We start from the raw sequence: 26,223 nt of genomic DNA on the forward strand, positions 1-26,223 counted from the left end.
CGGAACAAAGTCACCATCATGGCTTACAGCTCATCTCCCCAGAGGTTCAGTCTTGCCTTTGGTTCTGTTCTCATCTTGCCCTCCACAGGTCCCCACCTCCCAGCCGCCTGCTCCTTGTCCCCAAGTATCCCACAGCCTGCTCAGCGTAGCAAGCTCCCGTGGACAGTCAGGCCTAATGCACCCTTGTTACTGGGGATCACTGGGGGATGGACAAATGAGGCCTCATCACCTACAAAATACACCTTTATTAAAAAAAATAATCAATCTTCAACCTGCGTTAACTACAGAGGGGACAAAAGAGCCATAGCATACAGGGAGGAACGTGTGCTGGGCTGCTGGCAGAGGCCACTCACACCAAAGTGAGGACAGAAGCAGGGCAAGGGCAGGAGAGCAAACCTGGCACAGAAACAAACCAACAGCGAGAAGAGCTACAGCTGCTTGGAAAGAGCAGCCCAGGGAGACACAGCAGAGGGTGCTGGGGATGCTTCCTCCTTCCTCTCACAGCCAAAGGGAAAAAATAATACTGAGACAAGGTAAAGGCCAGGCTGCGGGCAACAGATGCAGCCCCTTGGGCAGTAAGGCTACAGGAGGGCAGTTTTATTGCTTAGAAAGTTGCATAGACTGAGGCATCCCCTCCATGTCTGTGCTTTGCCAAGGCTGAGGACCAGCCTTTAACAGCGTCTGGCTGCCAAAGAGCAAAGCCCTTTCCCCAGCGCAGGAAGGAGTAAATACAATCAGGGTCAATCTCTCTGCCTCACATCAGCAGGGGAGAGGAGCATGCAGGGACAGTCCCCACAGGTACAGAGGGTCAGCAGCAAAGAACAGTACCTCCAGGGCCCCAGCACACTTGGGAGACTCACCTGGATCACAAACACCTCGCACAGAGGCATTTACAGGCCATGGTGAGGAAGCACAGGTGTTGCCACATGCTGGAAGACAGCCAGCAGCCCAGCTTAAGGGCCAGGCTGCTTTTCAGACATGGCCTCAAAGCCAGCTGCAGAGCAGTCTCCAGGGACCCTCAGGCTCTGTAAACACCCCACACTTCCTCCAAAGCTGAAGTCTAGGATGGTTGGTGGGCAAGGAGCTGTCAAGCACCTAAACATGGAGCAGACCAGGGAGAAGGAAGCACATTCACAGGTCCTCAGCCAGGGACTGCTCGGCAGAGAGGAGAGCATGGGGAAGCAGAGATGTAGGGCTGCCAGCACAGAGTCTGCCACATCACAGCCACAAGGGGAGGACAGGGCAAGCTGTGCATGGGGCCAAAAAAACTTAAGGACCTTCTGAGGTCTGTAATGCACATGCACACCCCTCCACCTGCAAGAGGCACTCGCAGAGCCATGTCTCCGCCCAGGAGGCATCGGGATTTTTGGTATCCACGAGGGTTTTGATCCAAGTCAGAGTCACATCCCAACCACCGGAGCCCTTCGGTGTCTTTGCTAAGCAGTAGCATGAAGGGGAATAGTTCACCTGCATCCCAGACCCTGCCGCATCTGGAAAGCCACTCTCTCCACAGACAGCCTAGCAACAGACAGCTGCTGAGCACGCAGACACCAGAAGGACAGGTCCAAAGTTCCTCGCATGCACGTGTCATCCCTCTACAGGCATCTGCACATAAGACAGACTTGTCACTCCCTTCCACATCCCATCAGGCACAGAGATGCTCCCATCAGGGCGAATGTACTCCATACCCCAGAGGTAACAGTGTGGGGATAAGCCTCCTCATCAGCTGGCTGCAGCAGTGATGCTGAGGGACAGGGAGCTCAGTGCACTCACAGGAGTCAATAAAGTGCCTGCAGGGCTGGGAGGGAAGTCCCTGCCCATCTGATTCACATCCTAGGAGGCTCATACACATGCACACCAAAAGCTAGGATAGCTCCAGTCCACCTTTGTCAACAGCAATGTCCCATGTCGTGTTAGCACTGCAGAGCCTGGCCACCTTATGGTCACCCGCTGTCAGCACTGAAGGCTGTGCTGTTGAAAGCTTTCATGCCTCAGCCTAGCAGGAATTGCCTGGGGAAGGTGGGCCATCAGCTTCCCTTATCTTTCCCTCCCAGTTTGGCTCCACTGCAGAGTTAATGGTGGCCCAGCTCAGGATGGCACCCGAGGTGCTGGGAGCACCCCCGGGACAGGAGAGCCAGCTCTCCCTGTCCCCTGGCTGGGGGTCTCGCCCATGCCGCAGGCAGGGCTGTGTGCATGTGCACTGCGTGTGTCAGGGAAATGGAGATAACAATAGCAGTTCTGCCCCTTGCCTTTGTGGATCTGGGGCAGCTGACCTCAATCAGCATCCAGGTGATTGTGGGACAGTGAGTAGCTTGTGTGATCCCTATCAAAGGAGTCCTCCTCCTCAAAGAGCTGGTCCTCGAGAAAGACACCACCCAGGCCATACTCCTGCTCGTGGACAGAGACCTCATTCAGGGTGAGGTGAGATGCGCCCCCGACGAAGTCAGCAAACCTAGGAAAAAGCCACAAGGCAGTGTGTTGTGCACTCACACTGAAAAGTCCCCTGTGAGGCCCTGGCACAGGAGCCAGTGATAGTTTCAATGCCCCGACACACCAGCTCAGCTATGCAGTGTGGCAACAGTGTCAGCATGCGCAGGGCTGTACCCCATTAACCTGAGGCCCCAGTCCATGGGGTGATACTGCAGATGGAGCCCAGCAGTGCTCTGGCAGAGTGTACTACCTCCCTCCACGCCTGCTTAGACATGGGCAGAGCCATGTCTGAGAAGTGGCCTAGCATGAGGAAGATTGGGTCAGGACTGGGGGAGCTATTCTGTCCCTCGCCTTGTGACATGCCCTGCTTCCAGCATGCCAGAGACCTTCTGGGCCCCAGCCTCCCCATCCATAAAGCTTGAGGTGAAAGGCGAGCAGAGCTGTCACCTCCAGGGCATACACAAAGCAACCTTAGTGCTCAGAAGCACGTGGAAATGCGCGTCAGCCACCCTGAGCATGCTGCCAGAAGTTACCTCTTAGGAGACTGGATGCGGGAGACTGCAGCCCAGGCAGAGAAATCTGGGCTATTGCAGTAGCTTCGCAGCTCCTCAAGGGCCCTGCGTGTCTCCACCTCGCCTTGGATGCGGTACTCCTCCTCTGTCAGCAGACGAGGGGGGCTCGGCCCGAGCCTGGCATTCTGTACTCTCCTGCCAGCAGAGCAGCACCAGTTACTGCCCCCCAAGCCAGGGCAAAGCTCCCCACCACAGGTTCAAATCCCCAAGAGAGTTGAGGCAAGAGCTACTGGTGGGAAGGAGCAGAGCACATCCTTCTGGCCTCTGTACCCCACTTCCAAGGGAGACTCCCAGCCATGAGGAGCTGTTCCTCACACATCCAAGGGGAAAGGAGACAATACCATCCGTGTACCCCTCCCTGGGCCCCAGCCTCAGCAGAAATACCCTGGTCCTGCAACCTGGGCTCCATCTAGCAGCTTGCCTGGGCCAGGCAATGCCTGGGAAGCAGATGAGGCCAAGATACCAGCAGCCCTCACCTGTAAGCACCATAGGCCCACTGCAAAGGATAGTCCAAGTTCTTGGTGCAGATGGCAATGACTACCACGGCCAAGGCGATGGGCCGGATCTGGATGCCCGAGTACATCAGCAACAGGCCCAGGAGCTGCAAGGTCCAGGAGAGCAGGTTGATGCTGCGCTCGTTCTCCAGTGGGCCATATCGGTAGCACACACCAAAGCTCACAAAGCCCACAAGCAGCAGGTAGCCTGCAGGAGAGCACAGTGATCAGGCAGGAGGGAACCAGTGCATGGGCACTCTCACAGCACTGGCTCAATTCTGGCTGAGCCAGAGCTTGCTAAGCAGTGTCTATCAGAGCTGCAGTTAAACCAAACCCTAGAGTCCTTCTCTTTCAGCTGCACCAGAGCAGTATCTGTGGCAATGAGGAGGGCAGGAAGCCTCAGCGTTTTTCACTAGTGTGCTGCAGCTCCAGGGAGGAGTCATGCAGACTGGTAAGCCAGCAGGTCTGAAGGGCCCACACTCACCTAGGAGGTACTGCCAGTACGACTTGCAGATCTCTCGTAGGTTCTTGAAGATCAGCTGAAGGAGGTAAAGGGAAAAAGACCAGCCTCCTAGCAGCAGGAAGTAAACAGGACTTTTCTAGGAAAGAAGACAGAAGAATCAGTACAGGCTGCGGCTAGAAGACACCTATGGCTATACCTGCTTCCCTCAATTTCCAAGCCTAGGTATATGCAAAGCCAGACCCACAGCTCAACACCCCAAGGCCATGTACTCCCGCACTCTTACCAAAACACTTGTGCAGGTACGAAAAGGGCTGTTAAGCACCATAGCACAGCCAGCCCCACCTCCAGACCAGCCTGGCTGCTGCATAGTCTCTCATCACAGGAGGGCCCAATACTCACTTTCGGCATGACCTTGGACATCATGTAGATGAGGATGAGCACTGAGGCCAGCAAGCCAAAACTTATCCCAGCCGAATAGTAGAAGAGCTGGCTCCTGTGGACATCGCAGACACACACACAAGGTCTTTTACAACTTACAGCTGCAAATACACATGCTGGGAACAATCCTCCAAGAGAAGTCTGCAGGCAGCCAAAGCCAGCCAGGCAGTGCCCCCCCCCAAAAAAAAAAAACCCAAAACAAACACCTGGTGCCATCAGAAGGCACCTTGCATCCTGGAAACCCAAGGAAACTGGGCAGAACTTCCATGTCTGTGGAAGTCAGGCAGGGCTCCCAGTGCAGCCCCAAAACAGACAGAGGTATACTCTGCTACATGACTCCACCTATCCACAGCACACAGGCAAGCAAAGCTACCCTGCACATCCACCACAGCTCAGCCCCCAACTCACACGATAAAGGGAGGTGACTCACCTGCTCAGCATATCCCCACAGAAGAACAACAACAGTCCCAGGAAGAAAACCAGGAAGAGTTTAGGGTCAAATCCTGGAAAAGGAGCAAGTCCAGGTTGAGAGATATCCTAGCCCAGTGTCCTCTATGACGAGCTCCAGCTTACCACGCTGTCGTAAGAGCTGGGAACAGGCAGTGTCCAAGGCAAACCCCGAGAGGGGAGAGACAGAATGCTCCCTTCCCTAATTTTACATCCCATGAGATGGGGCATGCTCCCCTTTCCAAGCCATTCTCCTTTCCAGCAAAGGACCAACCCTGCCAGCCCTCAGACCATGAGATCTGTACCAGATCCTCCTTGCTCTCCTGAGCATCCTGGCAGAGTCAAATCCATTTCCTAGCCAAGCAAATCCCCCCACAGGCAACAAGACATACTTCGGAAGAAGATGACACAATATGTAGTGCCTGTCTCCAGCAGCTCGACCTTCAGGCAGGTCTTGTTGCTGTAAAGATCCACATCAATGCAGGTGTCATTCAGCTTCTCCTTCAGGAAGGAGAAGAGAAAATTCCACATGTTGAACTCCTCCAGCTCCTTCAGCTCCTCCTCGCTGTCCACCTGGATGACTCGGATCATCCTGCTGCTGTTGATCCGGATCTGCAAACAGGAGAGAAGTGACTCGGGGGTGTATTGCTGCAAGTGCTGGAAAGGCAGGAGGGGCTCAGCCTTGCTAGACCCTTACAAGAGCCTGCCTTCTCCGCTCACCTGCATCCTGGTCCATATGTCATGCCATTGCGGGACACGTGTGTTGGTATAACAGAAACGGTGGGAAGCTGATTGATTGCACCTACAGCCCTCTTGGAGTGGTATGACCGATTCCTTAGCATCTTCACAGAGTAGGAAAAAGGAGATTTAGCAACACAAGCCAAACATGAGGCATCTATTCCTGTCTGCTTCAATATGAGCAACCTCCCATCAAAACACATGGGGCTACTTCCCCTTGCAAGAGTTCCCCCAGTTAATTATACCTTGACTGGGAAAAATAAAAGTCTTTCCTCTGTTTTCCTTGGAATGAATATACTGGCTGGTTCTTTTCTGGAATATCCCTATTTCTAGGATTACTAGAAACAACAGAGACTCTTCCCCTATTCCTCTTTCTAGCACAGTTCCTCATTCTAGAGCCATCCTTAGCTCAAAGAAGAACTAAATCTAAGCCTGCTTTCTGCATGAGCTAATATGTCAGGGCAAGTTAGGCTCCAGAATCCTGCAAAGGGGCCAACATCACACAGACAGATTTGGACAGCAAAATGTCCCAAAGCCTGTATTTATTTAGCAAATCTCTTTCACAGCACCAGGTCCTTCTTTTGCACACAAGAGCTGAAGCACCAGGGGAGAGTTTTGCTGAAGAACATGTGTCTTGCTAACAGGCTCCCGAGTGAACCCATTCCCCGGAGGCATAAATATGCTCCCTCACAGAGCTGGTTCAGGCTGATGAATTCACAGGTTGAAGTGGGTGTTTGAATAATGTGCTGTGACTATTTACCAGACAGCAAAAGCTAGAAGAGAAATGTAATTACCCGAAAGCAGAATAATATTCAGTTTCCCGAGACGAATTGTTCTAAGGGGACGAAGGGGGGAAGCAGCAAGTGCCCAACAACCTTTTCTGATTCATTTGCTGAACTGGGGCTGCATGCAGCTCAGGCTGCTTAACTCCCTCTGCTCAACAACTCTGCTCTCTGAACATATCACATGATTTGGCCTCAGCAACGAAGAACAGGTACCCCAGAGAAAGGCTACCTGCAGTCACTCAGCTGCCCTGGGGCCAGGCTTTGGATGTTCTAACAGACTTTGGAAACAGTCACATCAGTTTCAGCCCTCTTCTTGATCAGGAGAGACAGGCTACTGCTCCTCCGAAACCCAGTTCGCAACTGCCTAGCCTAATCACTGCTCCCTGAACAGAAAAAGGCAGCAGGCAAAGCCTGGTGAAGTCACACTCTCTGAGAAGCTTCCAGCACTGCTCAGCACCTTTCCGGGCAGTGAGCAGAGAGGTGCAAATGCTCCCTCAGAGCCAGAATGACTGCAGGGAACTGCTGCAGCTGTAGACCGTAGCTCACAGAGGGTAGACCCGGAGTCGACAGGGCAGGGCAGGGAAAACCAGCAGGCTTAGGGGTGAGCGAGCGAGCGCCCCTCCTGCCTCAGCAGGCAGGCACGCGCACGTGGGCCAGGGTTCCCCCTCCTGCTTGAGACAGCTCTGCGATAACGACGCAAGGGCCCCCCTTGCTCCTCGCAGCTTTTACATCCCCCTGGCCAGCACTCAGGGCACAGCCCCGGACCGGAGCCGGCCCGAGGGGACAAGCACGGCTGCCCACAGCCCCGGCGCGCCACCACGGGGCGGCCGGGGCCGGAGCCTGCCCACCCTCCCGGGGCGCGGGGGCCCGGGGCAGGCGGCCAGCGGAGCCCGGAGCCACCACATCGCCCCTGCTGCCCAGCGACCTCAGGGCTGCCCCGGGCGTCACCGCCACTCCGCTACCAGCCCTCGCCCACGTTACACTGCTCGCTCCCCGTGACGTCAGCGTCACCGCCCCGAGACCCGCTGTGACGTCACCAACAGCCTGCCTTACCCCACCAAGGATCCCTATGACGTCACGGCCACTCGGCACCCCCCATGTCGTCATCACCGCCCTGCTCCCCGCTACACCGTCCGCAGCAGCCCTGGGTCGCCACCGCCGCCGCCGCCCCTCCCGCGCCGCCGCCCCGCGCACCTGCGGCTCCCGGCGGCGGCAGCAGCAGCAGCAACAGCGTCCCCAGAAGCCGCCGTCGCCGCCCCACCGCCGGTTTCATCCCTCCCGCCATGGCCGCTCCGCCGACTTCCGCTTCCGCCGCCCGCCCTAGCAGCCAACGCAGGCGCCAGGGATCGCGTGACGTCACACAGAGTGATGGCACTTCCAGCCTATCGAGAGGGCGTGGCGGCCGCGCGCGCGTGCATTCCGCGTCCCCTGCCTGCGGCCGTGCTGACTGACAGAGTTAGCAGCCTATCACCGCAAACCGGGCGGGAACTAGCCTTGATCCCGCCCCCGGTTGCCACGGTGACGAGCGAGGTCTCCATTCGATCCAATGGCCGGCGGTGCCTGTAGCAACCGCGAGGCCCGCCCTAACAACGACTGCGACAGGCACGACGCTCAGCCTATCAGAGGGCAGCCCTCCTCCCGCCCCTCGCGCCTGATTGACACGTACTCCAACCTATCAGAAGGCAGCGCCGGATGGTCCATGTAGGGTCGCTCGAGCCGTCGGGGGGTCCCGGTGGGGCGAGACGCGGCCGGGCCCCGCTCGCTCCCGTCGGCCAAGGCCCTCCCGCCCCCCCGCGATGGCGCCCACCCTGGCCAGGGAGCGACGGGGCGAGCCCGCGGGGACTGCCGGGCCGCGTCGGGGCCGCCCCTGCCGCGGCCCCGGGGAAAAGCAACGGTTAAGGGCTGGTGCCGCCGTCCTCGGCGCGTTCACAGCCGCTTTATGCCCGCACCCACGCGGAGCCGCCCCGCCGGGGGGGAGGCGCTGGGCCGGCGCCTCGGCCCAGCCGCCCGTGGGGAAGCCGCGGCCGGCGGGAGCCGGAGCCGCCCCCCCCCCCGCCGTCTGCGTCTGCTCGCCCTCGAGCACAAGGCGCTTTTCTTCTGCCTCCCGCCCGCGGCAGCGACCAGCAGCGCGCTGCCCTCGGGGCTCCCGCGGGCTCTCGGGGCCTCCTGCCGCGGGGGGAGGGGGGGAGGCCGTGGCCCCTTCCCCGCCGTGCGCCTTTGCGGGCAAAGCTCACGGCTGCCCCGCCCCGCTGCCCGCGGGCCCCCCCGCTCCCTGGTCTGGGATGCCCCAGTGGGCCCAACCCAGCCCGGCATGGAATAGCACCTAAATGCCGAGACGCCTGCCCCCTCCCCCGCCTCAGCTCTCGGGGGGGCGGTGCTGGGGCTCCCCCAGCTCACCGAAAGGGGTGGCCGGCCGGCTCGGGGGGGGGCGGCGGGGGAGGGGCGCATGCCCGCGCCCCTCCTCACGGGGCGCCAGGACGCCTGGGCCCCCCGGGGGGCGGGCTGGGGCGGCCCCCCCCCCGGGCCGTGGGCGGTGGAGCCGGGAAGCGGCGCGGCCGTGGGCGGAGGATGTGCGTCAGCCGGGGGCAGCGCCGGCCCTGGGAACGGCCCCGCCGCGCCGGACGCCTGGATCCGCGGGGGGGAGGGGGCGCCTGGCCGGGGAGAGGGGCGGGACACCTGGGCTCCTCTGCGGGGAGGCCATGTCCGGCTTTGGTGCTGGAGGTGCAGGACGCCTGGGCCGGGGAAGGGGGGGCAGATTCTCCCCCCCTCTACGTCCGCGCTGGGGGGCCGGGCCGCCCGCGCCGTCCCCGGGAGCGCGGCGCCGCCGGGCCGGGCCACGGCGCCTCTCCCAGGACAGGCGGGCGCGGGGGCGACTGGAGCCCTGCCAGGCGCCGGGGCCGCGTGGTATAAATAGCGCCGGAGACGGGGCGGGGGTCTGGCAGCGCCCGCCGAGTCCCCCCGACCTCCCCTGCCCCTATGCTGTTCACCCTTGAGCCTACTGGCGGCAGTGGGCCTCCGGAGGCGCCGCGGTGCCAGCCCTGGGCACGGCGTAAGCTGCCCCAGCCCCAGCACCTGCGCGAGGTGGACGGGTCTCGCGGGGCGGCGCCGGGATAACGGGGGGGGAGAGGGGGGAGATCCCGGCGCGTCGCCCTTTGCTGTAGGAGCTGGGGAGCTGCGAGCGCGGCTTCTCCGCGCTGCACCCCGGGCACAGCGGGGAGCGGGCGCCGGCCTCCCGGGCCGCCGGGCGAGGGAGATCTCGCGCATCCCGTCCGGGGGGGGGGTCCTGCCCCCCGCCCGGTGCTGTCGTGCACCCTAGGCGCATCCCGTCCGTGGGGCAGACGCCGGGGGTGCCGGTGTCCCCGGTTCTGGCGCCGGGGGGAGGGGGCGGCTCCCCGCGGCCCCCCCCCCCCCCCCTGCGCCGCGGCCGCCCGCGCTGTGCTCGGCGGGGGCGGCAGCCGCGGGATCCGCCCCCGAGGCCTCCCACGCCGCGGCGCAGCCGGGGCCGCTGCTATTTCACGGTACCGCCCGTGTGGGCGGCGCGCAGAAGCGGCGCGGCGCGGCGGAGCGAGCGTGCCCGGCCCGGCCCGGCCCGTCCGAGCTCCGGCGCGGATCCTGCCCATGCCTCGCCGCCCCCCCCGGGGCGCACGGCGACCGCGCACGCGGCGGGCGTAGCGGCCGGACGCGGCTCCGGCCCGCGGTGAGCGAGCGGGAGGAGGGACCGGGAGGACTCGGGGCTGGACGGGATCGGGGCACCGGGGGGGCCGCGGCGGGGCGGGAGAACTTGGGCCTGGATGGGACCGTGGGAGACCGCGGCGAGGGTGAGGACGACCCGTGGCTGGACGGGATCGGGACATCGGGGGGACCGCGGCGGGGGCGTGGACGACCCGGGGCGGGGACGGGATCAGGGCACCGGGGGGACCGCGACGGGGGCGATGACAACCCGGGGCTGGACGGGGTCGGGGCACCGCGGGGGGATCCCAGGGCTGGACGGGACCGGGGCATGAAGTGACTCTGTGGGCTGGGGAAGAGCCCAGGGGTGGGACCGAGACACGGCGGGGTGATGGACCTGGAGGGGAAGGGGTGGGCGGCCCGGGGCAGGGCACTTGGTGGGTCCCCATGGGGGCGGGGCCGGCGGTGCCGCGCTCGGCCCCGGGGCCGCGCGTGTCCGCGGGCGGCGCGGCTTGACGGGCGCCTGCCCGCAGGTGGCCATGGCCCTGCCGCGCACGCTGGGGGAGCTGCAGCTGTACCGGGTGCTGCAGCGCGCTAACCTGCTGGGCTACTACGAGACCTTCATCCAGCAAGGCGGCGACGACGTGCAGCAGCTGTGCGAAGCGGGCGAGGAGGAGTTCCTGGAGATCATGGCGCTGGTGGGCATGGCCACCAAGCCGCTGCACGTCCGGCGCCTGCAGAAGGCCCTGCGCGAGTGGGCCTCCAACCCGGCGCTCTTCAGCCAGCCCGTGCCCGCCGTGCCCGTCAGCAGCATCCCGCTCTTCAAGCTGGCCGAGCCCGGCGGGCGCAAGGCGCTCAGCAACGGGCGCGCCAGCCCCAGCGAGGCTGCGGGCAGGGCGGGCGGCGGCGCCGGGACGCCCCCAGCCCGCAGCCCCGCCGAGCCCACCGAGAAGCTGTCGCCGTCGGCCGCGCCGCCCTGGCCGGGCCGCAGCACCCCCGAGTCGGAAGGCGGCGGCGACGAGGAGCCGGCGGCCCCGCCGTTGTCGCCGGGCGGCGGCGGCGAGCAGACGCCGGGCGCGGAGACGCTGGAGCCGGCGCTGGCGCGGGCGGTGGCGGAGAGCGTGGAGCGGCTGTTGCAGAGCTGCCCCCGCGGCGGCGGCGGCGGCGGCGACGAGCTGCGGGCGCTCCTGAAGCTCAACAAGAAGCTGGCCAAGGCCGTGGGGCACATCTTCCAGATGGACGACGGCGACCGGCAGAAGGAGGAGGAGATCCGCCGCCACAGCGCGATCTACGGCCGCGGCGAGGCCCGGCGCCGCGACGGCAAGCAGCTCAGCCTGCACGAGGTGAGGTGGGCACCGTCGGGGCGGGGGTGGGGGGCGGCGCCTGGGCCCGCTGCGGCCGGAGACCCCCGCTCACGCGCGGCCCCCGCCCGCAGCTGATCATCAACGAGGCGGCCGCCCAGTTCTGCCTGCGCGACAACTCGCTGCTGCTGCGGCGCGTCGAGCTCTTCTCCCTGTCGCGGCAGGTGGCCCGCGAAAGCACCTACGTGTCCGCGCTCAAGGGCGCCAGGTGAGGCCGGGGGGGCCCCGCGGGGGCCGGGGGGGCCCCGCGCTCCCCTGTCCGCGGCGGTGGGACGGGCGGGAGCGGCGCGGCGCCGCCCCTGCGCGCCCCCGGGCCGGCCCGCCCCCGCGCGGCGCCGCAGCCGCCGCTGCCCGCGGGGGGAGGCGCCGGGCTGCAGCCGCCGCCCCCGCGCCTGACGCACCGCTTCCCCGCGCAGGGCCCTGCCCGAGGACGGCACCGCCCCCGCGGCCAAGCGGCTCAAGCAGGAGGTGGGTGAGAGCGGGGGGGGCACGCGTGTGCAGAGCGGGTGCGGGGGCTGTGTGTGCAGGGGGCACACACGTGTCTCGAGCGGGTGGGGGTGCATGTGCGTGGGGGCGTGCATGTGCGTGGGGGGCACAACGCGTGTACGAAGCGGGTGGGGGCGCAAGTGCGCAGGGGGCACACGCGTGTGCACAGCGGGTGCGCGTGTGTGCGCGCACCCGCGGAGCCTGGCCCAGGCGCGGGGCCGGCAGGGCCCGGGGCCCCGCGCCGCCCCGCTCACGCCGCGCTGCCCGCAGGCGGGCGAGCAGAGCCGCGCGGAGCCGCTGCCGCCGGGCGCGGAGCCCCACGCGGCCCCGGGCCGCCCCGGCCCGGACGAGGACGCCGGCAGCCTCTCCGGGGAGAGCCCCGAGGGCCACGCGCAGGGTGAGTGGCAGCGCCGGGCCGGGGGGCGGCGGGGGCCCGCGCCGGCCCTGCCGCCCACCCCCGGCCTCTGTCCGCAGCGGCGGGCGCCTGTCCCCGGCTGACGCCGCCGCCCGGGGCGGCCGCCGAGCTGCCGCTGGGGCTGCCGCCGCACGGGCTCTGGAGCCGGCACCTCCTGCAGCAGACGCTGATGGACGAGGGGCTGCGGCTGGCGCGGCTGGTGTCGCGCGAGCGCGCCGGGCGGCTCAGCCCCTGCCCGCCCGCCAAGCCGCCGGCGCCAGGTGAGCGGCAGCCGGAGGAGGAGGAGGGCGGGGGGAGGAAGGTGCCGCGCAGCGAGCCCTGACCCCGCTCCCGCTCTCCGCAGACCCGGAGGACGGGCCGGCCGAGCGGGGCCCGCTGGAGACTCCCCGCGGCGCCGTGAAGGTGGAGCAGGAGAGCAGCCGGCAGTGAGGCGCCCGCAGCCCCGCCACCACTAATGAAGCAATAAGGCGCTGGGGGCCGGCGCCCGGGGGGCCCGGCGCCCCCGCCACGCACCGGCGCTCCCGTTACCTCAGCCGCGGCAGGCGGACACGCTCCTGGCAGCAGCAATACCCTCGCCCCGGAGGGGCACGGGGCCACCGCCGCTCGAGCGCCTCCGTCCCGCTGTACAGGCCCCGGGCGCTGCGGAGGGGCGAGCGCGGCCCCCGGCACGTGAGCCGCCAGCGCTGGCGTCAGCGCTGCCTCCCACGGGTGCCGAGGCACAACGGGCATCGCTGGCACGCAGAGCGCCGCGCCACCCCCGCAGCACCGCCCCGCAACACATCCACACGCAGCTCTGCACGCACGCACATTTCGGCTTGCACACACAGCCCTGCAGCACATCCACGTGCACCTCCGCATGCACATGTGTTTTGGCTTGCACACACCCCTCCTCCCCGCAGCACATCCACGTGCAGCTCCACATGCACGCACATTTCAGCCATAGGTGCACACCTCCCCCAAAGCACGTTCACATGTTGCTCCACATGCACGTGCATTTCAGCTGCAGGCATGCACCTCCCCGCAGTGCATCCATGCACAGCTCAGCATAAATGTGCATTTTGGCTTGCACTCACACCTCCCCACAGCACATGCACACGCATTTCAGCTGCAGACACACCTCCTCACAGTAAATCCATGTGCAACTTGTCATGCACATGCATTTCAGCCATAAGGACACACCTCCATGCAGCATCTCCATGCACAGCTCAGCATGCATGTGTATTATGACACACTCCCCCCGCCATGTGTGCATACCACGCTGCACACACACATTGCAGCTGTGCCCCCCCCCACACACACACAGCAACCCCATACCACTCAGCACACAGCCCCCAGGAATGCTCACGCCCACCTGCAGCATGCATGCTCACAGTAAACATGCATCGTGTGGCGGGTGTGTGCTCACGCACATGCATGCACACCTCAGCACACCAGGCAGCAGCAAGCGTGCATACCAGTGGAGCACGTGCACCCCTGAGCCAACGCGCAGGGTGTAGCGCTGCACCTGCTTGCCTGCAGCCCGGCTGCCGCCAGGAGCCTCATGCAGCCCGGCCACGGCAGGCGGCACGTGCCCGGTGCCAGGGCGGCCCGGCCCCCTGCCCGGCCCCCCCGCGGGGTCCCTCCTGCCCCCGCTCCTGGGAGCCGAGCCTGGCCTCCCCCCTCCCCCCCCGTAGGACTCTGTGGTGTCTTTTTAGAGCATTAGCGACTCTTCCTTTGTAATGTGTACAGTAGATTATTTATTTTGTTATTTTGGAATAAAACTTTATTTTATGGCTTACCTCCCTGCCCTGCGCCCCCAGGCTCCCCTCTCCCTGTGTCGGCCTGATCCCAGCGGGGAGCCTGTGCCCCCCAGCATGGCTGCCGCCCCCGCGGCACACTCGGCCCGCAGTGCCCCCCCCCGGGGGGGATGCGGTGCCTGCTGGCACCCACCAACAGCGGCTGTATCCAAAGTGCAGCGTATACGCGGTCGAGGGGAGCAGGGCGTCACTGTGGTGCTGTCCCCCCCAAGGAAAATCCCTCCCCCGCCGGAGTTTCCACCCCGGCGCAAGTTGCATGGAGTCCGGAAAAGCAGGCACGGGGGCATTGTGGAGCGAGGTGGCCCCGGCCCAGCGCCCCGCAGGACTCATGCCTGCCCTGGCCGGACGCCGTCATCCCAGCGCGGCTCCGCCAGCCCCCAGCACGAGGGGCCAGGGCTGGGGTAGGTGCTGCGTGGTGGGGGGGCCGTGAAAGGGGGGCCCAGTGAGGAGCCCTCCAGCGACATCTCCTCCAGGAACTGGTCAAAGTCAGAGTTCGGTGGCAGCTCCATGCCAGGCACCATCCTGGGAGGCAAGGGGTAGGCTGAGCTGGGCTGGGGGCCCTACTGCCCCCCCCGGCCTCCACATGCTTACCACCTCGGGGAGCCCTGTGGCTGCGGCTCCAGCAGCGGCGGCGATGGGAACAGGCCCATCTCAGGCATCTCCTCGTCCTGTGGCTCTGGTGAGGGGCCGCTGGGCAGGAATTGGCTGGGCATGAAGTTCCTGGGGGGCACAGAGTGACATGGGGTCGTGCACAGCCTGGGCAAGAGCTCCCTGCCCCTGGCGGGATGCTCAGCTCAGGGGGAGAACCCGCTGCAGGCCAGCTGCAGAGCACTGGCGTGCTCGGGCATGTCCCTTGCTCTGGCACATGCGTGCACAGGATGCAGGCATGCGCTGCAGCGTGCACATGCCCTACCATGCATGCACATACTACCATGTGTGCACATGCCCTATTATGCTTGTGCATGCACCACCACACATGCACACACCTTGCTACACGTGAACGCACCACCACATGTGCGCATGTCCTGCCATTTGTGTGAACACACTGCCACACATGTACATGCCCTGTCACGTGTGTGAATGCACTGCCACAGAGGCACATGCCTGACCATGTGTGCACAAGCCCTACCATGCGTGTGCATGCACTGCCACACATGCACACACCCCACCATGTGTGTGCATGCACTGGCACGCACGCACATGTCCTGCCACATGTGCACACATGCCCTGGGCATGTGGCGGCTCTTACATGGGCAGTGGTGGGTTCCCAAAGGCTTCGGGGCAGTGGGGCAGTGCGGGATCCATGGCCAGGGCTGGTGAGAGCATCGGAGACGTGCTGCAGAGAGGAGCAGGAGCGCCGTGAGCCCCCGGATTGCCTGGGCCCCTGCAGCAGCAGGGCGCCAGGCCGGCTCACCGCCCGTCCCCACAGCGCGGCACAGCTCCCACCTGGCGAAAGAGGACCCGATGCTGTCGGAGACCATCATGCTCACGCTGCCCTCACCTGCAGGGTAGCCGGAAGGCACGGGCTGGGCACAGAAGGGCACAGGGGGGCTGCAAGCACGGACAGGGAGGGGTAAGCAACGGGCGCAGGTGGCTCCCTCCAGCCCCAGCCAGCGCGCCAGCTCACCAGATGGGGCTGAGCACCGTCTGCAGGCTGTCGTGCTGCAGCTCGGGCCGCAGCACCGGCAGCCCGAACATCTGCGCAGCGGCAGCCTCGGGGGGGCCTCCGGTGGTGCCCGGGGGCTGCTGCTCCCTGCAGGAAGACGGTGTTGCCGTCAGCGCGGGCGCACGGTCGGGCTGGGAGGGCATGCTCGCACGCACCCACCTTTCGCTTTCCACTGTCATCTTGATGGCGGTGGAGACGTAGCCTCGGCCGTCCTTGCCCGTCTGCTCCTCTGCATGGAGCGGAGGAGTGCCGTGAGGTGCCGTGCCAGCCTGGCGCCAGCCTGCAGCCGCCCTCATCACCAGCCCGCGTGCTCCCTGCAGGCTCTTGGGCCAGCAGGACCTGCTGGAGGGACCCGGACCCCCACTCCCTCCCAAAGCCCCCCGCTCCGCTTCTCCCCCCGGCAGAGGCGCGCCCGGCCCCACGCCGTGCCGCTCACTGTTGTAGTGACTCCCAAAGGCCTGGTCCTTGGGGGTGTTGGGGTAGAGGTTGCGGAGCTGCCCCAGGTCGCGGATGCGGTCGCCAAGGGACCGGATGGAGAGGTCCTTGGCCGAGAAGGGCTGGATGTTCTCCACCTGGCTGGTGCCTGCGGGGTGGCACGGCACAGCACGGTGCAGGGCGGCACTCCGGCGCCTGCTCCCCGAGCAGCCACCACTCCCCCCCCCAGCAGCACCCTCGGCAGCCCCCGCTCACCGTCCTTGCCCCGGATGATGTGAGCGATGGTGACCCCCCCGATCTCCGAGTCGCTGAAGCGGAGCAGGAAGGTACCGTCAGGCTGTGTGCTCAGGAGCTTGCAGACATACTGCTTGCTGATGAAGCCCATGATGAGCCTGGAGGGACGGACAGAGGGACAGGGCAGAGGGGTGGCACCCAGGACTCCTGCGGCCGGTCCCCGGTTTTGCTGCGAGCTGGCTGCATACACCCTGTGGCACCCACCTGTCTGACCAGTAGCTTTTGAGGCACCTCTTGGTGAGGTCGAGGACTCCGTCGAACCACTGCCAGAAGGTGAATCCCCGGCCGGGCAGGATCTCCTGGGGCAGAGAGGGGCGGTGAGGCTCCCAGCCCCACTGGGCCTGGCCCACCCCAGCCAGCCCCTCAGCAACCTTGTTGAACTGGGCCCAGGAGACACTGCGGTTCTGGAAGTCCTCCGGGCTGGCGCTGTGGTCGTTGAAGATCTTCTGGGCCAGGAAGAAGTAGTGATCCTTGAGAAGCCCCTTGGTGGTCTGCACCTCCGACATGAACTTTAGGTTCAGCGTATCGCACATCTTCTCCCAGGGCACCCGCTCAGCCACCATGAAGGGCACCCGGTCCTGTGGCGGGGCAACAGCCTCAGTCCCGGGGCTGGGCGAGCCCCGCTCCGCACCGCAGCCCTTCCCGCCGGCTCACGGCACTCACGATCTCGGAGAAGGCGTTGTCCCACAGCACCGTGGCCTTGGCGTTATTGTCCTGGTTCCCGTGGACGATGACCACGATGGGCAGGGACAGGACCTGGGGGAGCCGGGGCCCCGCTCAGCCGGGCATCCCGTGGGAGCCTGCTGGCACCGCTGGGGCTCCGCACCGCCGGCCCCACAGCGGGGACAGTACCTGGAGGTGGATGGTGAGGTTGCTGGGGCTGAGGGCCACGGTGGTGCTGAACAGGACGGCACATTTCTCCTCTGTGACCGACTCAGAGCCCTTCCGCTCGCAGCGCTTGATCTTCTTCAGCAGCTGGCGACGGGACGAGCCGGCATCACCCGACTGCCCCGGCTCACGCCAGCCCCCCGGCAGCCCCCACTCACCACGTTCTTGAAGTTGGCACAGCAGGTCGCGCTGGTGGGGTTGGTCTCCAGGGCCACCATGTTGTGCATGATCTCCCCCGTGCTCTCGCTGGGCGGAGGGGGGTGAGGGGGCCGCGGTGGCTTGGCCCCGGCCCCAGCCTCCCGCCCGCGGCTCACCTGAGCGCGTTGCTGCAGGCGCCGAGCGCCAGCTCCCGTGCCTGCTTCTCCGTCACCATGTCGGCGCGCACCATGTAGGGCTTGGCCGCCGCCTTCAGCAGCCGCGGGCCCAGCAGGAAGCGGACGCTCGCCTGGAACTTGGTCTGGGTCTTCAGCACCTGCGGGGGCTGCTTCTCCACCAGGAAGGAGCTGCCAGGCACGGGGGTGACGGCGGGGCCGGCGCCAGCTCCGGCCAGAGCTCCGCGGCGCTGCTCCAGCTTCGGCGCTGCCCCGCCGCCCCGTTACCTTTTCACCAGGCTAGACAAGACCTCGGCGAAGCGCTCCAGGAGCCGGGGCAGCAGCTCGGGGCCCAGCTCCGCGCTGGCTGCCAGCACTTGCTGCTGCAGCTGGAAATACACCTCCACCAGGCTCTCGCACCTGCAAGGCAGAGCGGCAGCGGTGCCCTGAGCCCGGCGGGCTGCAGGGCAGCGGGCGCCACGGGGCCCCTTCTCCCCACCGTGCCCCCTCACCTCTTCTGCAAGGGGCCGAGGTGCTCCTCGCAGACAGCCCCGTTCCCCGCCAGCTGCTGCTGCCTCTTCCAGATCTGCATCCTCTTCAGCACCTGCTGCTTGGCTGCCTCCAGCTCCTTCGTGGCCTCCAGCACGAGGGCGGGCAGCTCCTGTGGGGCAGCGAGGGCCGCAGGGCTCTGCGCCGCGCTGGCCCCCCGCGCACCAGCCCCACCACCCGGCCCCACACCCCCGGCCCCCCCGCTCACGCTCTCCGTGGGTTGTCCTTCTGGCTTCAGCTGCAGGTCCCGCACGGTTGGCGGCAGGGAGCCTGCGGCAGGAGGGAAGGGGGAGCCCCGTCAGCGCCGGCGCCGCCCCGTGAGCCCCCGCACCCAGAGCGGGTGCAGCGTGCCGGCGCTCCTGCCGGGTTGCAAAGGGCCCCGCACGCCCGGCCGCAGCACCCCGGATGGGTCCCGGCACCCGCCGGCGCTGCGCTCACCTCCAGCGCTGTCCCGCAGCTGCGAGCTCCGCTCCCGCAGCGCCTGGATCTCGTGGACCCGGTGCTGCAGCCGCTGCAGCCCCAGGCCGAACTTCAGCTCCTCCTGCCGCCGGTGGAAGCTGAGGGGCAGGTGCCGGTCCTGGGGCAGAGGAATGCGAGGTGAGGGGGTGGCGGGCCGGTCCCCCCGGCCCGGCCCTGGGGCGCCCCACGCGTGGGCAGCCGTCACGCACCCTCTTGAGCACAGCAGCCTTCTCGCCCTCCAGGATGCCCCTCAGCACGGCCACCAGCCGCAGCGGGTCGCGCCGGTAGGTGCTCTGCGGGCAGGGAGCAGAGCGGGGCGTCGGGGGGGGGCGCGTGCCCGCCGCCTCCACGGCACCCCACCAGAGCCCAGTGCTTGCGACCCGGCGCCTGGGCACCACCGCAACCAAGTGCTCATATGCTCTTCAGAAATAACCAATTCCCGTCCTCAAATCCACTTAAAACTGGGCATAAAAACAGGTGAAAACTTCAAAATTTTTTTTAAAAAGGAAAATCTCTATTTCTGCAAGCAGCCCCTTGCGACATTGTTGGTGTTGCACCTGGTGATGACTTTCCCAGACACCTTCAGCCTGGGCGGATCAACACTTCCTACTGAAAACTGTGACAGGAATTTCCCAGCTGGCTGCTGCCCGCTGAGCAGTGCCAGCTTCTCCGGCCCTCTGTGTTTCCCAAATTAACTACTTCCCAAAACAGCAGCACTGAGCTGGGTGCCAGCTGCCGGACGGCTCCCTCGGCTGCTTCCCGCAGCGGCTCCGCCAGGGCCGGGGCTCTGCTGGGCAGCCCCTTGCTCCCCAGCTCTCTCTGGAGCCCCGGCAGAGCCCCGGTTCCTGTCCCGACACAGTCCTGCAGCTGTGGAGTGGGCACACTGTTTCCCGCCGCCCTCCACCGGCACCTGGAAACCTCCCAGCTGTCTCCCAGCTCCATGTTCCCAGTGCTCCCGCGGCCACTCTCCTCGCCCTGCGTTCACCCGGTGCAAGATCACCCAGTTCCCACTTGGCAGCTGACCCAGCCAGCTCCATGTTGGCACTGGCTGCTCGTGCCGCAAGCAAAGCCCGGCGCAGCACAGTGCGGCGCCTGCTCCTTGCAGCCAGGCACCACGCAGCAACAACTTCTTGCTCCTACGGCACAAGCAATGACGGCAGGGTGGGAGGACGTGGCAGGGTGGCTCTTTCCAAGGATTTTAAATAAAAGGACTAAACTCTGAAACATCTGCAAAGCTTCCCAAAAGATTTTCCAAAAAGCAAACAATAACATTGTCTTGGAAAGTTACCCTGTTCCCCAGAAGTTATGACTAAAGTTGACCCCTTCCCAAATGTTGCACATTAAAAATGTCTGTTACCAAAAAAGCAGAAGGGGGTTTCAAGCAGAAGTGGGCTCTGGGAGCCAGCACCATTCAGCCCCTACATTAAGAGCTTCAGTGGCAGGAGAGAGAGGACAGGGATTAAATCTGCAATCACAGAGAGGGGGGAAACAGAGACAGAGAGCAAAATTCAAAGAGATCTTGATAAACAGAGAAAACAGCCCAGAAAAAGAAACCCAGCACACATGCACACACGGCGGGAGGAAATGCAGCAAGGACTCGCAAAAACACTGCGCGGAGGAAGGAGAAATCAAACACTCGAGGAGAAAATGGGGAACATCTGGCGAGGCGGCCGCTGAGGCCGCTGAGCAGCACCGCGAGCGGCAGGGGCCGGGGCTCTCGCGGAGCCAGCCAGGGCCACAGCTGGCACCAGTGCTGGGCGGGGAGGGCTGGGGGAGCCCGTGGAAATGCCGCTATGGCTCGAGTCCTTGCAAACCCGCTGCTGCTGGATGGCGCCGGCCTGGAGAACGGCTGCGGCAAGGAGTCCGCTCGCCGCCTCAGCCCCCTTCCCACCGGCGCGTCCGAGGCAGGGACTGAGTGGGCCAGGCACCGCACTGGCAGCAGAGCCGGCCCCGCACCTCTAGGCTGCTGACTTGCTGCAGGATCTGGCACGGATGCCCGTCACTGCTGGTGGCACTCCGGAGCTTCTCCAGCATGGCCGAGAGCATCCCGGTGGCCATGCTGGTGCAGAAGGCGTCCGAGCCATGGAGGAACTCCCTGCGAAGGGAGAGGAGGGCTGAGCAGGCCAAGCCGCCCTCCCATCCCGCCAGTCCCGAGCCCAGCAGTCCTGGCAGAGTGGGGGCACCCGGGGCTCGGCCGTGCCGGCGCGGTGCGCATCCCTGCAGGGACTGGCTGCGCGGTGGCTGTGAGCAAGGGCAAGCTGGACTCCCAACGGGACAGGGCAGCTGAGAGGGCCCGACCAGCCAGGTCTCTGCTGCACACAAACGCCAGCCAGGACCCACTGTGGTGGCGGCAAAACCTCGTGCAGGACACACGGCCCAGCCACTGCTCCACACTGGGAAGAAGCACTTCCTTAAAGCCGTGCCTTGGAGAACAGCGGTGCCACCGCATCGCAGGGAGGGATTTGCTGCCATGATCATTCCTGGGCGCAAAAGGGGAGCCTGCTGCAAACGCTGTGCCAAAGCGCAGCAGCGCCCGGCCGGTGGCACCACGGGGACTCACCAGGGCTGGTTCTCCAGCCAGTCGGCCAGGAGGCAGCGCAGGCTGTAGGGGAACTCTGTGAAGAGGCTGCTGAACTCTTCTGGCGGCATCTGGGAGACGATGCTCCAGAGGGACATCTTGGGAGCCGTCACCTGTGGAGAGGCAGTGGCGAGCGGTCGTGAGCTGGGAGGGGGCCGGTGCCTTGGTTCCGCCACGCATGAGGGAGCCCCATCTGCTGCTGCCTGGCCCGGCAGCTTGTGGTGCAAATCCATGCTGGGAGGAGGAGGAGGAACAGGAAGCGCTGACTGATCCTTGCGGAGCCTCTTGGGCAATGCAGGGCCGCATGCGCCTCGGCTTGCTGGCCTCAGCAGGGGGTGCAGGTCCGGCCCCACTGGGGAAGCCCGTGGGGAAGCCGCTGAGCTGGGGCGAGGGGCCGTGGCAGGGCCCCTGCTGCTCTCTCGTGGCAAAGCCCCTTGCCCAGGCACATCCTGGTGCACCACCGGCATCCGCGGACTGCGATCGCCAGGAGAGTGGGAACGGGAACAGGGCCGAGGCGTGCTGGCAGAAAGCTGCCTTCATCCCACGGACCCCCGCCGCCCCGGCGCCCACCTGGCCAGGGGGCCCCAGGCCCCGGCCCGTCCTCCTGCGGCCGATTTCCCGTCCCCGTGAGCGAAGGCGTCACGTGTCCCCGCGGCCGGCGATTTCCTTAGTGGGTCTCTGCCGCGCAGCGAGAGCCCCAGCAGCGCGGGCAGGAGGTGGAGCTGCTGGGGACGCCAAGAAACCATGTGAAGGGAAGGAAGCCAACGTCACTAGGGCAACGTCGCGGAGAGCACAAAACAAGGGCCTCCGCGCGCCCGGACCAGGCCCGTTCTCCCCTCCGCCCCGCTCCAACCTGTATTTCTGCTCAAGGCTGGCAGGCGGCTGCCGGCCGGCACACCCGCTCCTGGAGCGTAAGCCGGGCATGCCCAGATGTGCCGAGAGGCTGTGAGACGTGCCTCTCCCAGCTGCTCCCAGCTGCGGGACGGGCGCAGCCCCCCCCCCCGCTCCGATCTCGCCGTGCCCAACTTGGCTTCCTTTCCCAACTGGTGGCTCCAGCACACAGCGCTTCCCTTCCCCGCTGCTTCGACAAACAGCCCTTCCCTGCCAAGACGTGGCTCCTGCAATAACATCCCGGCCGGGGCGAAACTGCGCGAGGTTTCCCGCGGCAGCGCCGGTGGCTCCCGGCGCCTTCGCAATATCAGCTGGCAGGGAGCAGCCACACGGTGTTTGCTCGGTCACTGGGCTGTGGCGCCCGGTAGCAGGAGGCCTGGCTGCACAGGCATCGTGGTGGGCTGCACCCTGCCCCAGTGCAAGCAGCCGCCACCACCACGGCCCGACACCAAGAGCTGGGGCCGAGCAGGGACCCACATTCCCAGCCCCAGTGTCGGCCCGGGGTGCACGGGGCCGCCAGAGAGGCATGATCGATCGCCAGCCCCGCAGCACCAGGGCAGTGCGCTGTGTCCCCTGCAGGTGCATCTTCTGTGGGCACGACCCCCCTGTGGGTGCATCTCCTGTGGGCGCATACCCCTTGCAGCTGCGTCCCCCCTGCAGACATGTCCCCCAGTCTCTTGCTTCTTGCTTGCCCATGCTGCAGGGCCTGATCCCACCTCGAAGGCGCCCCAGGCTGCAGGTAGGCAGTGGCAGAGAGCACTGCCTCTCCCCACACGAGCCCAGGCTGGAAGTGCCGTGCCACTCTGGGCCTGAACTTCCACTTGTGCCAGGTGCCCACCGGCTCTGGGCCTCGCCCAGCGATCCCAGGCAGCTGCATTCACATGAAACACTCCAGCCTCTGAACCCTGACAGATCTGCAGGCCCGTAACACTGGTGTATTTCCACTATCCTGCCCCAAACTGCTGCCCCGATGCCACATCCAGGCCACATATCAGGAGGAGCAGCCACTGCAAACCACAACGGAGCTGCAATCCCTGTGGGCAGCCCCTGGCCATCATGGCACACCAGGCCACATCTGGAACAGGACCCCATGGGAGCTGCAATCCCTGTGGGCAGCCCCCGGCCATCATGGCGCACCGGGACACATCTGGAACAGGACCCCATGGGAGCTGCAAACCTCACGGGCAGCCCCCGGCCATCATGGCACACTGGGACACATCTGGAGTCAGACCCCATGGGAGCTGTGAACCCCGCAGGCAGTCCTTGGTCATAATGGCACATCAGGCCACATCTGGAGCCGGACCCCACAGGAGCTGCGAACCCCACAGGCAGCCCCTGGCCATCATGGCACACCAGGCCACATCTGGAGCCAGACCCCACGGGAGCTGCAAACCTCACAGGCAGCCCTCGGCCATCATGGCACACCGGGACACATCTGGAACAGGACCCCACAGGAGCTGCGAACCTCACAGGCAGCCCCGGCCATCATGGCACACCGGGACACATCTGGAACAGGACCCTATGGGAGCTGTGAACCCCACAGGCAGCCCCTGGCCATCATGGCACACCAGGCCACATCTGGAGCCAGACCCCACGGGAACTACAAACCTCATGGGCAGTCCCCGGCCATCATGACACACCAGGCCACATCTGGAGCCAGACCCCACGGGAGCTGCGAACTTCACAGGTAGCCCCCGGTCATCATGGCACACCTGAAGCCAGACCCCATGGGAGCTGTGAAATCCATGGGCAGCCCCTGGCCATCATGGCACATCAGCACACATCTGGAGATGGACCCCATGGGAGCTGAGAAACCTGCGGGCAGCCCCCGGCCATCATGGCACAGCTGGCCACATCTGGAGCCGAACCCCACAGGAGCTGTGATCCCTGTGGGCAGCACCTGGCCTTTGCAGCATGCCGTGCTGCATTCAGAGCTGGACCCCATGGGAGCCGTGATCCCTGTGAGCAGCCCCCGGGCATCACGCACAGCGTGCTGCATATGGACTCGGATCCCGTGGGAGCTGTGATCCCTGCAGGCAGCCCCTGGCATTGCGGCACGCTGGGCTGCGTCTGGAGCTGGACTCCGGGGAGCTGTGATCCCCGCGGGCAGCCCCAGCCATCATGGCACGCTGTGCTGCATCCTGAGCCAGACCCCTGGGAGCTGCGAATCCCACGGGCAGCCCCCACGCCCCGCGGCACGCCGTGCCGCACCCGGACGGCCCGCTGCGCGCCTCGCCCCGGGAGCGGCCGTGCGGAGCGAGGTGGCTGCAGAATGCCGCCTGCCCGCGGAGAGGCGCCTGCGGGGCCGCCTGCGGGGCCGTGCTCGCCCTCGCCCGGTCCCGCGCGGCCCCGCCGGGGGCAGCGCGGCCGTTGCACGCCGCTCCGCGCTCCTTTTCCCGGCCCATCTGCCCCGCGTGGCTGGAAAGCTGCCTCCGGCGCTGCGGGATGCCCTCGGGGACAGTTCCCGTCCTCCAGGCGGCTGTTTGAGCCCCGCGGCGACCCGGCGCGGGGGGAGGAAGCAGCGGAGGGAGCGGCGCAGCCGGCTGCGCGCCCGCGCGGGGCAGAGCGCAACTTCCCCTTCGCAGGCGCGTCCCCAGGCAGCCGGCGGCGGGCCGCCACCCTGCCGCAGCCGACCCCGCCGCCTTCCTTCCCCACTTCCCTGCTTCCCGGCTGCTGCCCGGGCTGCAAACCTGCAGCTGGCTGCGTCCCCCAGGCTGTCCCCTGGCGCCCCCACCCACACGCTCCGGGCTGCCCCCCCGCACGCACCCGCGGCTCCCGGCCCCCTGGCCCCGCGCCGCCGCCGTCGCCCTGCGCAGAGCCCAGGGCGGGGCCGGCGCGGCCTCCGGCGCGGCGCCGGCGCGGCGCTGCCCGTCCCGTCCCGTCCCGTCCCGTCCCGGTGCTGGTGTCGGCCTGTTACCTGGCGAAGTCCCGCGGGAGGCCGCGCCGCGCGGCGGGGGCGGCCGGGGCCGGGGCCGGGCTCCCCGCAGCGGGCACCCGCGGCCGCGGCTCGCCAGCACCAGGAAGGGGAGGAGACGGCGAGGCGCCTGCGTGCACGGCCCGGCCCGCGATGGCTCGGCCCGGCCGGAGCCGCCCGGGGACCCCCGGCCCCACGCCACGCCACGCCACCTCTCCACCCACACGCGCCCCCCGGCCAGGCCACGCTGCCGCCCTGCTGCCACCCGCTTGCCCCACGGCGCCCACTCTGCCTGGGCTCCGCGCTTGGTGGCGCCCCGCGGCTCCCCAGACAGCGGTGCGCGTCTTGGCTGAGCCTTGTTGCGTGCGGAGAGGTCACGCACACGCGTGTCCCGCCGCGGCCGCGCACCTGCTTTGGGCTGCTTTGCTGCCCGGAATGTGGAGAGCTGCAAGGCGTTCCCGACGCTGCAGCGCGGGGGGCACGCTGCTGGGGGGGGGGCACCGTGCCTTGGGGGCGCCCGTCGCGTCCGGGGCGGCCCCGCGCGGGCCCGGCGGCCCGCTGTCCCCGCGCGCCCCGGGTGCAGAGCCGCCGCGCCGCCGCCAGGGGGCGCCGCCGCACCGCCGCTGGCACCGGCCCGCGGCGGGGGAGGCCGCAGCGAGCGCGGCGGCGGCTCCTGCCCGCGGCGAGCCCCCGTGGGGGTGCAGCCTGCACAGCCCCCTCGGGAGGGTGTGCACCCTGCACTGTGCCATGGGGGGTGCAGCCTGCACAGCCCCCTCGGGAGGGGGTGCACCCTGCACTGTGCCATGGGGGGTGCACCCAGCACAGCCCCCTCGGGAGGGTGTGCACCCAGCACTGTGCCGTGGGGGTGCACCCTGCACAGCCCCCTCGGGAGGGTGTGCACCCAGCACTGTGCCGTGGGGGTGCACCCTGCACAGCCCCCTGGGGAGGGGGTGCATCCTGCACTGTGCCATGGGGTTGCACCCAGCACAGCCCCGCCCAGGGAGTATACCCTGCACGGCCCCCTCAGGACAGGGTGCATCCTGCACTGTGCCATGGGGTGCACCCAGCTTAGCCCCAGCCTGGTGCCTCCCCATCCAGCAGTGGCTTGCTGCTCTGAGAGGGCAGGTTTCTGCTCCTCCTGGGC

At 66.4% G+C, this 26,223-nt stretch overlaps 3 protein-coding genes across 13 annotated transcripts; 1 reads left to right on the forward strand and 2 right to left on the reverse strand.

The window, feature by feature from the left end:
• Window positions 1–225: 225 nt before the first annotated feature.
• On the reverse strand, window positions 226–10,862 carry NEMP1 (nuclear envelope integral membrane protein 1). 5 transcript variants are annotated; one of them, XR_009960984.1, is made up of 10 exons: window positions 7,562–7,672; window positions 5,565–5,686; window positions 5,237–5,456; window positions 4,828–4,900; window positions 4,359–4,452; window positions 3,981–4,095; window positions 3,479–3,704; window positions 2,964–3,137; window positions 1,468–2,452; window positions 226–1,095 (listed from the first exon to the last, which is right to left on the reverse strand). XR_009960984.1 is itself a non-coding variant. In XM_062597527.1 (10 exons), the coding sequence occupies exons 1-9, from the start codon at window positions 7,650–7,652 to the stop codon at window positions 2,275–2,277; spliced, it is 1,293 nt and encodes a 430-aa protein (XP_062453511.1). In that variant the 5' UTR covers window positions 7,653–7,672; the 3' UTR covers window positions 226–1,605; window position 2,274. The 5 variants fall into 5 exon arrangements, 4 of the variants coding, with proteins under 4 accessions (XP_062453511.1, XP_062453510.1, XP_062453512.1 ...); XM_062597527.1 differs by having other exon boundaries at window positions 226–1,605; window positions 2,274–2,452; XM_062597526.1 differs by having other exon boundaries at window positions 226–1,605; window positions 2,250–2,452.
• On the forward strand, window positions 9,939–14,072 carry NAB2 (NGFI-A binding protein 2). The gene is made up of 7 exons (XM_062597529.1): window positions 9,939–10,064; window positions 10,570–11,379; window positions 11,472–11,605; window positions 11,814–11,865; window positions 12,154–12,280; window positions 12,358–12,558; window positions 12,642–14,072. The coding sequence occupies exons 2-7, from the start codon at window positions 10,576–10,578 to the stop codon at window positions 12,725–12,727; spliced, it is 1,404 nt and encodes a 467-aa protein (XP_062453513.1). The 5' UTR covers window positions 9,939–10,064; window positions 10,570–10,575; the 3' UTR covers window positions 12,728–14,072.
• On the reverse strand, window positions 14,011–25,162 carry STAT6 (signal transducer and activator of transcription 6). 7 transcript variants are annotated; one of them, XM_062597518.1, is made up of 23 exons: window positions 25,083–25,162; window positions 21,845–21,996; window positions 21,257–21,387; window positions 20,653–20,791; window positions 18,906–18,989; window positions 18,676–18,814; window positions 18,446–18,507; window positions 18,201–18,349; window positions 17,977–18,108; window positions 17,692–17,880; window positions 17,536–17,623; window positions 17,342–17,464; window positions 17,153–17,245; window positions 16,861–17,067; window positions 16,694–16,788; window positions 16,451–16,587; window positions 16,197–16,343; window positions 15,920–15,989; window positions 15,722–15,847; window positions 15,541–15,645; window positions 15,344–15,430; window positions 14,686–14,814; window positions 14,324–14,616 (listed from the first exon to the last, which is right to left on the reverse strand). In XM_062597518.1, exons 3-23 carry the CDS (start codon window positions 21,370–21,372, stop codon window positions 14,421–14,423), a joined length of 2,613 nt encoding a protein of 870 aa, XP_062453502.1. In that variant the 5' UTR covers window positions 21,373–21,387; window positions 21,845–21,996; window positions 25,083–25,162; the 3' UTR covers window positions 14,324–14,420. The 7 variants fall into 7 exon arrangements, with proteins under 7 accessions (XP_062453505.1, XP_062453502.1, XP_062453501.1 ...); XM_062597517.1 differs by having other exon boundaries at window positions 21,845–21,999; window positions 25,083–25,151; XM_062597519.1 differs by lacking the exon at window positions 21,845–21,996 and having other exon boundaries at window positions 25,083–25,152.
• Window positions 25,163–26,223: the final 1,061 nt, after the last annotated feature.

The sequence above is a fragment of the Rhea pennata genome, chromosome 29 (genome assembly GCF_028389875.1).
Source record: "Rhea pennata isolate bPtePen1 chromosome 29, bPtePen1.pri, whole genome shotgun sequence".
Lineage (NCBI taxonomy): Eukaryota > Metazoa > Chordata > Aves > Rheiformes > Rheidae > Rhea > Rhea pennata.